Source organism: Temnothorax nylanderi, unplaced genomic scaffold, assembly GCF_030848795.1.
Source record: "Temnothorax nylanderi isolate EJ_2023f unplaced genomic scaffold, tnyl_v1.0 TNYL_tig0056_pilon, whole genome shotgun sequence".
NCBI lineage: Eukaryota > Metazoa > Arthropoda > Insecta > Hymenoptera > Formicidae > Temnothorax > Temnothorax nylanderi.
The window spans coordinates 202,686-217,811 of record NW_027249118.1 but is presented as its reverse complement, the minus strand read 5'-3'; the positions used below and the strand labels follow the sequence as shown (position 1 = coordinate 217,811).

General features: G+C 50.7%; 1 protein-coding gene across 2 annotated transcripts in view; it reads right to left on the bottom strand.

Moving 5' to 3' along the window:
* Window positions 1-397: 397 nt before the first annotated feature.
* Herc2 (E3 ubiquitin-protein ligase HERC2) overlaps window positions 398-15,126 on the bottom strand; it is a 17,304-nt gene continuing 2,575 nt past the window's right edge. For both annotated transcript variants that reach the window (XM_071707139.1, XM_071707140.1), the window contains exons 6-13: window positions 3,943-15,065; window positions 3,528-3,851; window positions 3,075-3,384; window positions 2,253-2,974; window positions 1,728-2,166; window positions 1,195-1,418; window positions 950-1,104; window positions 398-868 (exon numbers count right to left, since the gene is read on the bottom strand). In XM_071707139.1, the coding sequence (XP_071563240.1) occupies window positions 635-868; window positions 950-1,104; window positions 1,195-1,418; window positions 1,728-2,166; window positions 2,253-2,974; window positions 3,075-3,384; window positions 3,528-3,851; window positions 3,943-15,065 (13,531 nt within the window). In that variant the 3' untranslated portion in view covers window positions 398-634. The remainder of the gene's footprint in view (window positions 869-949; window positions 1,105-1,194; window positions 1,419-1,727; window positions 2,167-2,252; window positions 2,975-3,074; window positions 3,385-3,527; window positions 3,852-3,942; window positions 15,066-15,126) is intronic.

Sequence of the window (15,126 nt, the reverse complement as noted above, 5' to 3'; positions counted from 1 at the left end):
GCGATTATATGTCAAGTCATATGTGTTATTATCAATAAATAATTCAGTTAATATATAAAAGAAACCGATGACACTGCACTGCCTGTTATCTACAACGCGATTTGATTATTTAGTAAAAATAATAAGACTAGTGGATGTTTTCGCTACATATTAACCATTTTAACGTATGAAATATGCAATCAAAGTATAAAGTTATCTAAAAATTGTGATGGAACAATCTGCTTTGCAAATCGTAATGTATTTCTAAGATGTACTTCGAAATATATAACGATGTTACGCAAACTATTTCTTGAACACCAACAGTTTTGACATTAGACTAAAAACACTAGTAAAAAATTATGGAGTTTAGTTTGATATTCAACTAAAAAATAAATATTACCGACTAAGAGAACCCTAATAATCTTAATAGTTTATTTACTTTTTGTTATTAACATCTACTATACAATAAACTGGTCGTGCTACAAAAGCAGTACATGTATTTAAGTATTAGCATAGTGTGTAGCATATAAATATACTGTGTAAGAAAAATAGGATTTTTTTTTTTTTTTTTTTGGAGAATCTGTGAACACATCTTTAAAGAAGTCAACGGAAATGCCACTTCAAACACAAATAACCATTTCACGTAATGAATGATTTAAAGCGAAGTGTGTTCTTCGCTTGCTAAACTATCCGTATCTTCAGTGTCGGAATTGGTTGCAGCTTGTACTCGAGCGTATTCGTCGGTGTCGATGCTCTTACAAAAATGAATCGCATATTTCAGTTTTTGTCGTAGAACTGCTTTACACGAATATCGCGGCATTTTCAGAAGGAAAAAGCAAGTGTAGCTTTCAGGAAGAAACTGGTCCGGTGGGTTGTACTTATCCATTACCTAAGAAGAAAATAATAATTGATACACGGTATATAATAACTACATTATGATGCTCCTTATCGAGAAATGGCAATTTCTTACTTGTAAGACAAAGTCTCTGCCTCTAAAATCTGCGATTGTGCGCGGCAAACGTGTTCTACCCCAAACAAAACGAAGGAAAAGCGATCGTTCTTGATTGGAAAATTCATCCATGACTTCCCAGAACCACTGAACGAGTGGTGCAATCGCTTCAATACCTGCAGAACAAGACAATTTTTTTTTAATTTTAAAACTATCGATATGTAAGTACTTTGATATGATACATACAATTGCAATAGGGCATATACCTTTATATGTTGCAACGGATTTTAATAAATGAAGCGGTATGTCTGGACTACCACAAACCATCGTTTCAAGTTCAGCACCGCTAAATAGTGCCAATAGGGGCACAGGAACGACTTTCGATAAGCCTTCTCGTACAGCTGCTACTTGAGCATCAAATTCGTGTAGTCTATAATCTAACGCCAATCTTACATATTCGTGCCTATTTTCTGGTGTTATTTTAAGATATCTGAAAATTTGAGAAGTTTTATTATAATATGTTTTATCTATCTCTCACAAATTCTTTTTTTATCAGATGTATTATAAAATAAGTTTGACAATCCTAAAGCAATATAAATTAAATATCTCTTATATCAAATTTCATTATAATAATAAAAATAGATCTCCTTTCTCTTAATTTATCAACTGAAGATATTTTTGAAGGTTTTTTTTATGTTGCGTTCTTTACATTTAAAATAATTTTTAGAATTTTCTTCAATATAAAATATTATATGTATACAAATAAAATAATAAATTCGAAAATTACTGAAAGCAATACCTGTTAGATAATGCCACATCGTGCCCTGCAGCGGACGGCGTGGAAAATGGCATTTCTAAAGTTTGAAAGACTTTTTCGTCGGGATCCATGTCTCTGATACAAAGTAAACCAGGGACATAATCCCTGTCGACTTCCGTCAAGTCCGCAGGTGTCAGAGGTATACCTGCAAGTTGCTTCCAAACTGGTTCGGCTAGATTTAAACTCAATGGACTACCGGTTCGTATAGCAATGCCCATTAGAATGCCTAAGAACTGAAACATATTCATATGCAATTGAGAGTCGGCTATGGGGTTCAACAAGAAGCAATCTCGGTTCGTGCCGTTATCCTCGCGGCCGTTTGGCGTAGGTATAAATAGCGGCAAGGAACCATTTTGCAATTCGTCGCACATCTCTGCTATACTCTCGCTATATCCACCGCCACAATCGTCGACGCTTTCCCCTAAAATAATGCAAACGTATTAGCGATTTTGTGTAATTTAATTCGTTTCGAGAAATCGTGATTATACGTAGATATAAAATACGTACCCACGAATTTCACTTTCCATACTCTATGAGGTAGAAACAGTACATCCTGCGTCAAGAGAGACATCTTCGACATCATTTGGCCGAAGACAGACTTGATACCATCTGGTCCAGCTAATCCACCCTTTGCTCTAGCTCTTTTCACCTGTATCCTATTCAATTCGATCACAGGCCCGTGTTGACGATCTCTGACCATCGTGGCTTGAATAACCTTGCGGAATGTCGCTTCTTTTATGCTGTACACCAGCATAGGAGCCAGCTTGCTCAGTCCGATATGACCGGTGATTGGAAACATGGCCAGAGCAGGGCACAAAAGTTCCGCGAAATGATGCAGCAACACCAGCCTATTGCGCAGCACGGAATACGACAGATCTTTAACCAGATCATACTCCATGGGTGTGGATGCCGGCATTCTGCTTTGCGTTGCCTTCGCAGTACTCCAAGCTAGCGTGTGCGCGCTACCGCAAGCGACTCGCGTGATTTTCTTGCCCTGCAATGCGTGTACCAATCTCGGCCTGTGAAGCGCGCTCGTGGTGCCGTCGCCGAGCTGGCCTTCGTCGTTGTCGCCCCAAGTGAAGACCTCTCCCTTGTCGGAACACGCGACGCAGTGCAACGAACCCGTTGCTATTGAAATGATCTTCTTCCCTTGCAATGCGGCTACCTTACGTGGTCTACGTACATGGTCGTCCGTGCCGTGGCCTAACCGATGATAGTCGCCTTTGCCCCTGCAAATAAAGAATGTAAAAAGAGGTTGTCAAAGTAGGTAATTCATTAAGAATAAACGGTATAAATATGTAAAATAAATTGCTGTATAATTGTTATTACCAGGTATAAACCGCTCCGGATCTCGTTAGAGCGACCGAAAATTGACTACCGCATTCGACTTTAACTACGCCGAGCCCGGCCAGAGAATCTATCTTCAGTGGAACCTTGCATCCGTCGCTTCCGCCTCTACCTAATTTTCCATAATCTCCATCGCCCCAACTCCACACGTTGTCATCGTCGGTTACGCAGAGCGTTTGCGCGTCGCCGCTTCCGCATGCTACGTCGATCACTTTGTAATCTTGCAAAGCTTCCACTACCTTCGGTCGTAACTGATCGTCGCTGTCACCGTGTCCGAGACGTCCATATCGTCCTGCAATCAATTATCTCTTTTACCACAATGCAAAACTACATACTTATTTCGCAATAGTTAAATATTTAAGCATGCAATATTTGATAAATATTCTCGAAATTAGAAATATAAAAGCTTCGGCGCTTTTCTTGTCCGTAGCTTACCTTTTCCCCAGGTGTACAGCCAACCAGCACTGGTAATAGCGGCGCTATGATGACCACCACAAGCTATATCTACGATTTCTACGCCGAGTAAATCCTCGATCAACTTCGGCCGATCATATGACACCTTATTACCGTGCCCCAGTTTGCCGTCGTCGCCTTCGCCCCAGGAATACACATGACCCTCCGAGCTCAAAGCGATGCAATGTTTGCCTCCCGAGCTAACGGCCACCTTCTTGATGAATACATGCTGTATCGATTCCAATAGCGTCGGAATCATAACGGAGTCCGTTCCTCCTATCCCCAGGCGTCCCGCAGCTCCATAGCCTGCAAGGCATCACATTAAAATTAGACATAATATGCCACGCAACAATCCCTTGAGGAAAATTAGTTAGATTAGTTAACTGTTCCGTCGTACCGGTCGAATAGACCTTTCCATCGGCAGTTACGGCAAACAAAGTCTGTTCGCCGCCAGCCAGTTGGATCGGCCTGAGCGCGGACAGGCTTTCGCATGGTGCGGGTAGCTTGACTTTCGGACCCTCCAAGCCTCCTAGCTGACCCCTGTGATTGTGACCCCATCCATAAATCGCGCCCGATCCGTCCCACGATAGCGTCCAGTCCTCCGGACGACGATTCAGCCACTGCAGCAACTGCTCGTCGTGTCCCTGCTTGAATATATTGTGATTCTCATGGTCCTTCGTGTAATCGGCATCTCCGTCCATCGCCATCTCGTTCAGTTGCTTAGTGACTTCGTGACAGAACGCCTTCGGCAGAGAGATGCGGTCGACCAGTGACTTCGCCACGCGTGCAGCGAGGCAGTACCTTCGGAACCAGGACCACTTGTGCACCTCGGAGCAGAATTGCATTCCGTCCAGCTCGAGATCGCACGCCAGCGCCACGAGGACCTTGAAGAAGTCGCTGTGCATCAATTGCTTGCCGCCTCTGACCATGGGATCCTCGTACGCGTATTGTCTTAAAAGCGCTTGCGGTAGAGAACCGAGCAGAGACGAAAGTGCGACCTCGGGTTTGATGCCCGGTCCGTTTGTATAAACCACCTGTAACTTTCTCAACGCCCACATCCTCTGTTGCGCAGACAGAGTGCTCAGTTGACTGCACTGGCCCAGAGCGGTGGCCAAACGTGAGGCGACGTTCCTGTCGGAATTTATCAGACTGTTGTCCATGAGAAGATGTTCAGCCAGAGCTATGGTCGGCTGCGACAATACCGCCCTATCGGATCCGAGCTCGTAAGGCGCTGTTTTCGCCAGAATAGGATATACCGTGAACTTCCAGCCCCAGCCGTTGACGGATCCGTCGGAGCAGAAACGCCATCTCAGCTCGTCCCCTTGGATCTTGATCTCCGGGCCCCATTCGGTCCACTCCCTGCCGGATCTGACCGCCATCACTCTGCCACTGCTGTCCATTATTGTGAGCGGATCGTGCCGCTTCTCCGTCGAGCACTGCCGATCGAATTCTACCCGGAGCGCCTCCGCGCCGGGTATCTTCACGTGGCCGGTCAAAGTGGTGTCGTCTATGTAAGGGTGCGGCGTTTCTTGCACCACAGGTTGCGGTGTATTATTGACGCAATTGCTGTTCGCCGCGGTGTCCTCCAGCTCTGTGACGCACAGTTCCAGGAGCATACTGCCGACGGAGCCGTTGACCTTCCCTAGAGCGATCAGAACCGATGATATCGTCTCTTTGGCCGACGCGCAGACTCTGTTGGCTACCGCGAGCTTCAACAGGTCCACCAGGACTCTCGCGTCGTCTTCCGTTAACGCTGACGTGAACTCGTCCAAACCAGAGGCTGTCGCACCGTCCTCGCCCACCACCTGTGCGTTGGACGTCAAAGTGGCAGCTATAACACTCATCGCGCTCGTCGACATCTTCGAGGCACGCGAGGACAGACTGGCAGAACTAGACATGGACATAGCTAACATGGCTAGCGGATAATCCTCCGATTCGGGAGTTAATTTAGGGCTGGTGGCCACGTTGACAGCTTCAGCGACGTTTGCCGGAGCCTCTCCTCCGCCTTGCGCGATGTCACCGACGTTCTGATAAACCGCGTGCTCCGTACTCGACGTCATGGTCCCCTCCGACGGTGGTATCACGTCCGTCACCGGTGGTATCGACACGTGCTTCGCCGACGCGCAACCGCTCAGCATCGAATGGCTCTGCAAAGCCGTCACTATCGCCACTCGTGCCTGCATAATGAGAAGAGCGTTTATCACGTGCTGCAAAGCCTGCTGTTTGGCGACGTTGCTCTCTAACGAGAGTATTATACTGGCGAGCGACGGCCTCGTGGCGACGGCGTCACTTGTCGCAGTAACCGCGCCGTTCTGCTCCGGCGCGTTGTTCAGGCCCAGACACATCTGGCCCAACGGATCCCTCACCGTCGGGAATGTGACCGGATCCTGGTTCCCGCTGCTGGGCTGATCGACCAATACCCAAGCTATACTGTGACTCGAGCCGCTGGATACCCTATTCACTCTCGCGTCCTCCAGCTCGTGCACCAACGACGGCTTCCTGTTGACGCTTGTCGTGCCGTTGCCTTGCTGCCCGTGATCGTTGTCACCCCAAGCGTACACCTGACCGGTATCGGTCACCGCGAGACAGTGCAGCGCTCCAACCGCTACGTGAATGATCTTCTTGCCCCGTAGACCCTCGACCAACGTGGGCTTTCTAACGTGATGATCGTTACCGTGACCTAAGCGGAAGTAATCTCCCTTTCCCCACGTCCACACCTCGCCGTATTTCGTCAGGGCGAGGGAAAACTGCGCCCCGCATTCCACTTGTGTGACGCCCAGACCATTCAATCGATCTACCAACATGGGCGTGTAACAGCCGTCGCTTCCACCTCGACCGAGCTTGCCGAAGTCACCATCGCCCCAGGAATACACGCAGCCATCGGTGGTCAAAGCCATGGTTTGCGCGTCTCTGCTACCGCAGGCCACTTGAACAACTCTCTGTCCGACTAAAGCTTGCACCAATTTCGGTCTCGTTTGCGTGTTGGTGTCTCCGTGGCCCAGCCTACCGTACTCACCCAAGCCCCAGGTGTACAGCTCGCCGTTGCTCGCGATCGCCGCCGAGTGTCCCGATCCGCAAGCGATATCTCGGATTCTCTTCGACTTCAACGCCTCGATGAGCTTCGGTTTATCCAGCGATACGCAATTTCCATGTCCCAGCTTGCCATCCTCGCCCTCGCCCCACGAGAACACCTTACCGTCCTGAGTGAGCGCCAGGGCGTGCTTCCCGCCTGAATGTACCGCCACTTTCTTAATGACGAATTGACTCAGGAAAGGTATGGCCTTCGGTTCGCACACGTTGTTGTCGTCCCCTAGACCTAGCCTACCATTCGTTCCTTCCCCGCAAGCGTACAACTTGCCCTCCTGGCTAACGATAAAGAGAGTCTTACTTCCTCCGGCTATGTGAATAGGTTTTAATTTTGAGAGGACTTCGCTGTACACTGGTAGCTTGATTTTGGATCCTTTCAGACCGCCCAGTTGATCCTTATCGTTCAAGCCCCAAACGTAAACGGCTGATTGCTGAGGTGGTGCATCGGTGTTACGTTGTATCGCCACTTGTTCCTGCAAGACTTCCCAATCGGACGCGAGGAAAGAAACCGAGGTCGTCAGCTGATTCTCGAACATATTCTGACGGCCGATTATACGCAAACCGTGTATCTTACAGTCTATACCGCCATTTCGACATTGTTTTATCGCTATCTCGACACACGGATAATATTCTTTCATATCTTGAAGTAACGTAACGCTAGTATCCGAATAACGTATCGTTATCGTTCTCAATTCTACTAAATTAGTGAAGGAGTCTCCTACATTGACCGCTATTACAGAAGGCATGTAACTGCTATCCTGTGGATTAACGATGATCTTCAAGGAGTGTATCAAGATTCCAGGTAACATCTCCAGGCGAATCCAGTGTTTGCCCTGCGATCCGCAACTTTGCCAATATTTTCCGCATCCGTCTACCAGCCGTGTCGCCCAATTTTCTCGCGAGGACACGCTCAAGGTCCTGATGCACTTGGACCAGTCGTCGATTAAATACGATTCCGATAGATCCTGCCTGTGATATCTGCCTGGTTTTCCGGCGTACACGGCCGCCGAGCCGGGTTCTGCAATTCTGTTAAAACCGTGTCGGTGCGATCGTTTGGTATAGAAGCAATTCTCGCACAGATTGTAATTTTCGCAGTACTTGCACTTGAATCTGGGACCGGAAATCGGCGACAGGCAGCACGAGTTACAGATCACGGAATGATGACAGGACGGCACCTTCTCCATCTCGGCGACGCAACCGGTCCAGCCGTGCTGCTGCGGGAAATCTACGGATACATTCTTGCCGTTATTAGTTATCGCCGTGACCACGCCGACGCAATGATGAGTCACGGATCCCCAGTTATACTTGGGCTCAGTTACCGACGCCTTAACTCTGACTTTATCGCCGACCTTCAACGCGGGCGGTGGACCTGGCAAAGACGGCGGATAGCCGAGCAGTTCTATGTGGATAAAGCGCACCCAGTACGTGCCGCCCTTGCGTTGCCACGCAATCTGCGCGTTCAGATCGTGCAGGTTCTCCGCGTCAATCTTTACCACCTGACCGACATCGCCGTACTCCACTTCCTCGTAGCTCTTGCAGCACCGCACCAGCATACCCGGGACCACGTTGTCGCGCACGTAAATCGCGTACTCGTCGACCGACAGGAAGTCCGAGCGTTTCATGTACGTTGGCGGGGCACCACCGCCCATGGCACCCTCTTGTCCCGACGGGGAATCGTCTAAATCTTCGCTGATCGAATCGTCACTGCCGTCGCTCAAACCCTCCAAGCTAGACAAGGTCTCCGTGTCGCTGAGGGCGACATCCGGATTCTCCAATAGCCAGCCCACTACACTTTCCGCCGTTACGCTGCCTTGCTCGGCGACGCTCATACTTTTGATAGCTAGTTCGACGCTCTTCCTGTGAAAACCCATTTCGACCAACTGAGCTACTAAAGGACTTACGGGCGCTGCCGCGGAGCTTCTTCTCGCTGCTATATTGCCTTTACAGTGCCTCCTTTGGCTTGACGTTAAGGAAACCAACGAACAGTCGGATGTAGGAGTAGTAGGATCCGAAGTCATGCCGGTTCGTTGGATAGGCGTATGCCTCAGCTCGGATACTAGATATTGAGAGACCGCCAAAGCGGCCTCCTCTAATTCTCTACGCTTAAATATCGGTTTCAGTGGTTGTGGCTTCGTAGCGCGTAACAGCATCTCCTGCAAAAGCGTGGATGTCCGTCTCTCGTCGTCGTTGACTTCGTTAGCTAACGAATACTTCAAGATCTTTCGCAATTTCGACTGGTAGGCGAGCATGGCTTTCCCGGCGTTCAAGGCCGCGAGTTGTTGCTGCTGGTTTCGTAATATCGCGGCGTTCACGGCACCAGCGATAACGGGCATGCCGCCAGGTCGTTTATCCATACAGGCGATACCTAAAAGCAAATTGGCCCAGACTGATATAAGCGTGTCTGTTAAAGGCATTCTCTCCAGTTGGAATTTCTCGTTGATCCGCTTGACCGCGTGGAACGGTACTATCCTCCGCGTCCCGCTGCCATTCCACAATTGCATAACGATCTTCGAGTGTTTCGTAAACTTGCAGACTGTGCCTACCTCGCCGTCGGAAGTCATCAAACCGCCAATTCTTATTCTGCTATCCAAACCACCGATGACGACGAGGGTCGCCATGACCGTCCGTTGGATGCAGAGCCCGTTCTCGCCACCGTTCTCATTCATCTGTATGTGGAACAGCGAGCTGTCGTTCCAGAGATCCACCGCCAGCGCTAACTTCGTGGAGAGAAATCTGTTTATGGCTTCGTTCCAGCCAGGAAGGGAGTGCAAGAATCGAATTAGCCATGTTAGTTCCTCAGCTACGGTAGAGCCGTACGATGCGGTCAAGGACATGCGGCACTTGTTCGAGTGTAGCTCGGAACCGGCAGCGATGTCGCACGTGAGAGCCACTTGGCCTAATATCCCGAAGGCCTTCTGCAGGAATTGCATCATGTCGGTCAAAACTGTCCTCGTCCCCCACGAGGGCAGGACAGCCGCCAGTAGTTTCGTGATCATAATTTGCTTCTCGAGACAGGGCTTAGCCTCGTCGATAACAATGCCCAGAAGGAGGTCAAGCCAGGCCTGCGAACTCAAGGACTTGCACAATCCCGTCGACTTCGCGATCGCCCTCAAAAGACTGAAGGTAGCCCAGGTTTCGTGATGCTGCCTCGCCAGCTGAATATGAGTGTTCGACTCGCCGGATCTGTTCGCGGTCAACATTATACCGTGCAGAGTAGAGGTGAGGATCTTGATGGATATCGCGGGTACCTTATCCGCTTCCACGCCGCAGGAAAGCAAGATTATCCGTAGCAAGTTCGTCGACGCCGATTTGAGGCACGTGGTCGGGTGCAGATCCTCTCCGCGAAAACCGGCGCTCTCCATTCTATTTCCATCAGGCGAGGCATCGCTGTCGGTCTCGTCGCTGTCGTCATCGGGAGGCGTCGGTGGATCGGCCAGCTTTAGATCGTATTTACCTTCCTTACCCATGCGATACGAGTTCGTTGCGCCGTTGTCCCATTGAACCCTTATCCATCCGTCCTCACCGAGCTCGCCGATGACTCTACCTACGCCAGGCGGCGGACCGTCCTGATCGCCCCACTTCCAATCGGCCCCTCGCACAACCCGAGTGCCAACCTTCATCAACGCCGCCAACTCCATTCCGCTGAGCTGTACGGTCGGCGGTTTGTTCTTCTGAAGGGCGTCCTCGTAAATCGCCGTGATTTCCGTCTTGACTTTCGACGCCTCGCCGTCGCCGCCTTGCTGTCCCTGTCCCTCGCTGCCTTCGCAGAAACTTGCCGACGACGGCCCAATTTGTCTCAGTAAAGTTAAGATGCTCGATAAAAGGCCCGAATTGACTAGCAGCCCGATCTCGTTGGCGCACTGGTGATTGGTCAGCATGCCGAGGATGGTCAGCAGAAATCTCGCTCTCGGTAATTTTCGTAGCCAGGTATAAGTTCCTTGATTCAAGCTGCTCTTCCCGCTGACCTTCTGCTTGCTTGGCAGCTCCGCCTGTACGACGTACGTCCGCAAGGCTTGTACCGCCCATGAGATTACTTCGGCTTCAGCCAGGATGACTTTGGACTTTTGATACGGGGTCGTTAACTGCACATTATACAGACAATGCGCGATTCCGTCGCTGAGAGACTTGTTCTCGTAGGTCAGGCCGAGCCAGCCGTTAAGCAGGGAATATTTCACCGACGGTATCAGGTAGTCTTTCCTCAATAATTCCCGCATCATCGAGATACCTTGCTCCCGCACGCGGGCGCGTTGCATTTGGCAGTACATCGCGCGGCGCAACGTCTCGACGTCCCCGCCGATACCGTCGTTGATGACGAACTCGATTATGCTTGTCATTAAACCGTTATAGTCGGCGGTGGGCCACTGCATCGGTCCGCATCGAATCTTCTCAGTTATCTGCATAATCTTATTCTTTATGTCCGATATATCCTCCAGTTTCGTGGAGGAGGAAGCCGCGGCGGTCAGGCCCTCCTTGGAGGAGGACGTCGTGTCCCCGTCCGGTTTGTTTTTCGTCTTGGCGTTTTGTATCGATGCGTTCAGGATGTCCTCCGGTTTACCGCCTCCGCCGGATGTATCTTTATTCTTACGAATATCGGCTAAGACCGTGCGAGCGGCTCTCTTGAATCTAGGGACGGTATGCAGTAGCTTCAGGTCCTCGAGCCCTTTGACTTCGTAACTCGTTGCAGATCTGACCTCGTACAAGAGAAACCTGCACCTCTCCTGCGCGGGCGCGCAGACTTCCTTGTAACTGCGATTCTGTTGTTGCCTGATCCGCACCAGGTTCCACTTGGTCTGATAAATCGCTCGCGCCATGTCGGCCAACTGGTTGCTCAGCTTCGCGCTGCTAACGGTCTTCAATTCCTGTTCCGCTAACGCGAGCGCCTGTTGCCCCAAACCGAGATGTTTTATAATCACAGCCATCAGAACGCGACTAATCTCCTCGACCGGATGATCGCCGCAGAAATCAGCGTGAGAGAACAGATTATTAGCCTTAGAGTACCTGTCGACTATCGTTAAGAATGCTCGAACGTGGCCGTCGTCGGTTTTATGCGCCTCTGCTAATGCGTGTATAAACGCGATCGTTCGGTCGTCGTGCTCCTTTTGCTGCTCGTTCTTCGCGTGCACCGGGATCGGCGGTTCCGTGGGCGAGTTAGCGGCGGTCGACGTGTTGCTTCTCGCCTCGTCCTTCTCCTCCTCGTACGGATTCGGTGGTTGCAGGACTTGCAGGCCACCCCGCAAGAAATTCGCGGTGAGCCATACCCCGGCCTCCTTCTCCGCCGACTGAAGCGACAGGCTCTGTCGCATTCGGTAGGCGTGTAAGCCCAGCAAAAATCCCAGGGCTCTTTCCGTGTCCAGGAGGGACGAGCAAACGTCGGTCACCTCGATCGTGACCCGCGCGTTCTCGTCGGGCTCGGCCTGGCAATAATGACCGACGAAACAGGAGTCCATCATGCCCCGCGGTGGCGACAGCTGACCGTACGGTGCGCCGCATTGCGTCACCGCCGAACTTTCGTCCCGCCCGACGACGTACCGTTGCAGCACCTCGTAAGGTGACCAGGAGCCGTCGTTTCTGATATCCTGCACGTCATAAACGTTGTTATTCACCACCACCCAGAGGCCGCCGTCGCGATTGTGATTCTCCAAGTCCGCCCACCGTATCAAGGAGGGCTCCTCCTGGATGGGTATCTTATTTCCATGCAGCGGCGCGATGATCCCCGGCCAGGACAAATCGTCCGCCTCGTTCTTCTCCATCGTCGGCGCCAGTTTCACGAAGTGGTCCAGCGAGTCCAGGATCGGCGCAATCACTTCCATCCAGTTCATATCGATGAGCAGCATAGAGTAGTCTACCTGCAGCAATATTAAACAAGTCACTAGCTCGGAAAGCAATACGTTGATTATGTCGCCTTTCAGGACACCGGCGATGGTGATGAAATCTTTGACGGAACGACCGCCTATCTCGGACGCCAACGGCAGTATCTCGGTCGCGTGATCGCAGATCTGCGCGATGTACTTCTTTAGCAGCGATTCCGCGCCCATCATTTCCTGATCGTGCAGATCTTCCGTGCGTGACTTGCGCGTGATACACTCGTACACTTGCGCGATCAGCAAACGTTGGAAACGCAGCAGGAGATTCAGGCTGGGCGAATTGTCGAATCTTCGAAGATGCTCGTTTCGATCCATCTGCTGCGACGAGCTTTGCTGCAGTCTGGATTGCGTAATGCACGTGCCGTTCCTAATTAACTGCTGTATTAGCTGAAGCAGAGAGATAGTCGTGATGTTCTTCCCAGTATTGAAACCGTCCTTCATCCCCTGTCTCGTTTCGATCTTCACCTTGACGACGTTCGATGTGCCCACGTCGAGATAATCCTTCTCGTCCGGCATATCCGCTATTTCCACCTTGATCGCGGCCTTCAACGCTAACTCCAATCCGCCATCCACCATTAAACTAGATACTAATAAATCAGCCATGAATCGCTGTCCACCATTTATGTACATATTCGCTGAACTCGACTGTTCCACGTTGTTCGAGGTATTTGGCAGGAAACTGGACAGTGTCTTCGCACGCTCGTTAGCCGTTGGCAGCAGTATGCTCCAGCCAGTTTGCAGGACCGCCTGCGCCGCTTCTTGTATCGTCGCTAATATCCCGGTCGCGCTTGCCAGATTAACACAGCGTTGCTTTAAGGAGCTCAACAGCGGGCTGCTAGTTGCGAGCCCGACGGATTTAGTGTCAATATTATGCGTTAACATGGTATGTAACTGTAATCGAAGCAAGTTCAACGTAGCTACCGCCAGGCACTCGCGATCCTGCGTAGGCGGTCGTATTCCCGGTAGGCCCTCGCAAGACTTGGAAAGGAGTGTGTCGAGCAATTGGAAGGTCTCTTCACATATGTCGACAACGAAGGCCACTCTGCTAGCACCGCCTGACCACGCCGACATGCACCAGGCGAAGCTCTGGGTCGGACCTGACGCCAGACCGATGACGGTCTTCGAGGATAACGTCGGGCACAACGTGGGCTCGGAAATAACGGGACCTAACGTGGGATCGATTTGACCGTAATCGTTTCTACCCCATCCGTAAACAAATTGATCTTCCGTCAGTGCCAATATGTGCGTGGTGCCTACGGATAGGTCTTTGACCTTCTTGTCCCTCAACGATTCGATGACTTTGGGATATCTGACGTGTTCCTCGCTGCCGTGGCCTAAGCGATATGCGTCACCTTTCCCCCACGTATACACTTCCCCGTGGACCGTCAGCGCCGCGGAAAACTGACCGCCGCAAAATACCTTCACCACGTTGATATCCAACAGCTTGTCGACGATCTTCGGCGTTTTCGAGCCGTCCGTGCCTCCCCTGCCTAGTTTTCCATAATCACCGTCTCCCCAAGAGAAGACTATGCCGGACGCGGTCACGCACAAGGTTTGAGAGTCGCCGCTACCGCAGGCCACGTGCGTGACTGTATGACCCTTCAACGTTGTCACTAAGCTCGGACTCATGACATCGTCGAAATTACCGTGACCCAATCTACCGTAATTTCCTCTTCCCCACGTGTATAACTCGCCGCTGGCGCTTAACGCCGCCGAGTACGTACTGCCGCACGCTACGAACACGATGTTCTTCTCTAGAAGTGCCTCGATCAATTTCGGTTCGTCGTACGAGACGGTGTCACCGTGTCCAAGCCGACCGCCGTCTCCGTTGCCCCAGGAATACACGCAACCGTCCTGCGTTAATGCTAAGTAATGCTTGCCGTCCGAGTGAGACGCGATCATCGTGATCGGTTTGTCGGAGAAACCGTGCACCCTTTGCGGATATTGCGTTTCGGATCCGTGATACATATTGTATACGTTGCCATTTAACGACAATATCATTAATGCTCGTTCAGTGCAGCATAGCTGCTTTATGCCCAATTCCGCGATTGCATCGCAGTAAAAGGGAGTGGAGCCATTTCCAAACTTTACACCACCCCAAGCTAGTACCTCCTGAAACGTTTGCCTACCGTTGCCATTCCTTGGGAATCCGTACTCGGCACTAGCGGGTGGCAAAAGGGGAGCGGCCAATCTGCTTAAATTACACATTATGATAACCGCGGCTTTTCTCAAGTCGACGGATACGGCGTCGTCGTCCGGCAATCGTAAATACTTAAGTAGCACTTCACAGGGTCCCGGTGTAACGTTTCTGTCGAGATGCCTGCGCGATTTCATCGCTGGTATCATATTCAGTCGCCGTAACAGCGGGACGAGCGGTGCCGTGCTTCCGGGTGGTGTGACTCGATTGTCCTGATTCTTATGCTTGCCACTGAGATGGAGTAATAAAACCACGGAGTCTAATAAACTAGAGAGAGTAGCTCTTTGCGCAACCAGTTCTAGTAACAAGCAAAGAGCCGTATGCTGGTCTGACAATGGCACGGGACGCCACGATCGCCCGGTAGTTACTTCCCTGAAAAAAAATACATCATATATATGTCTATTTGTTGTACAAGAAATTGTTATAACTTAAT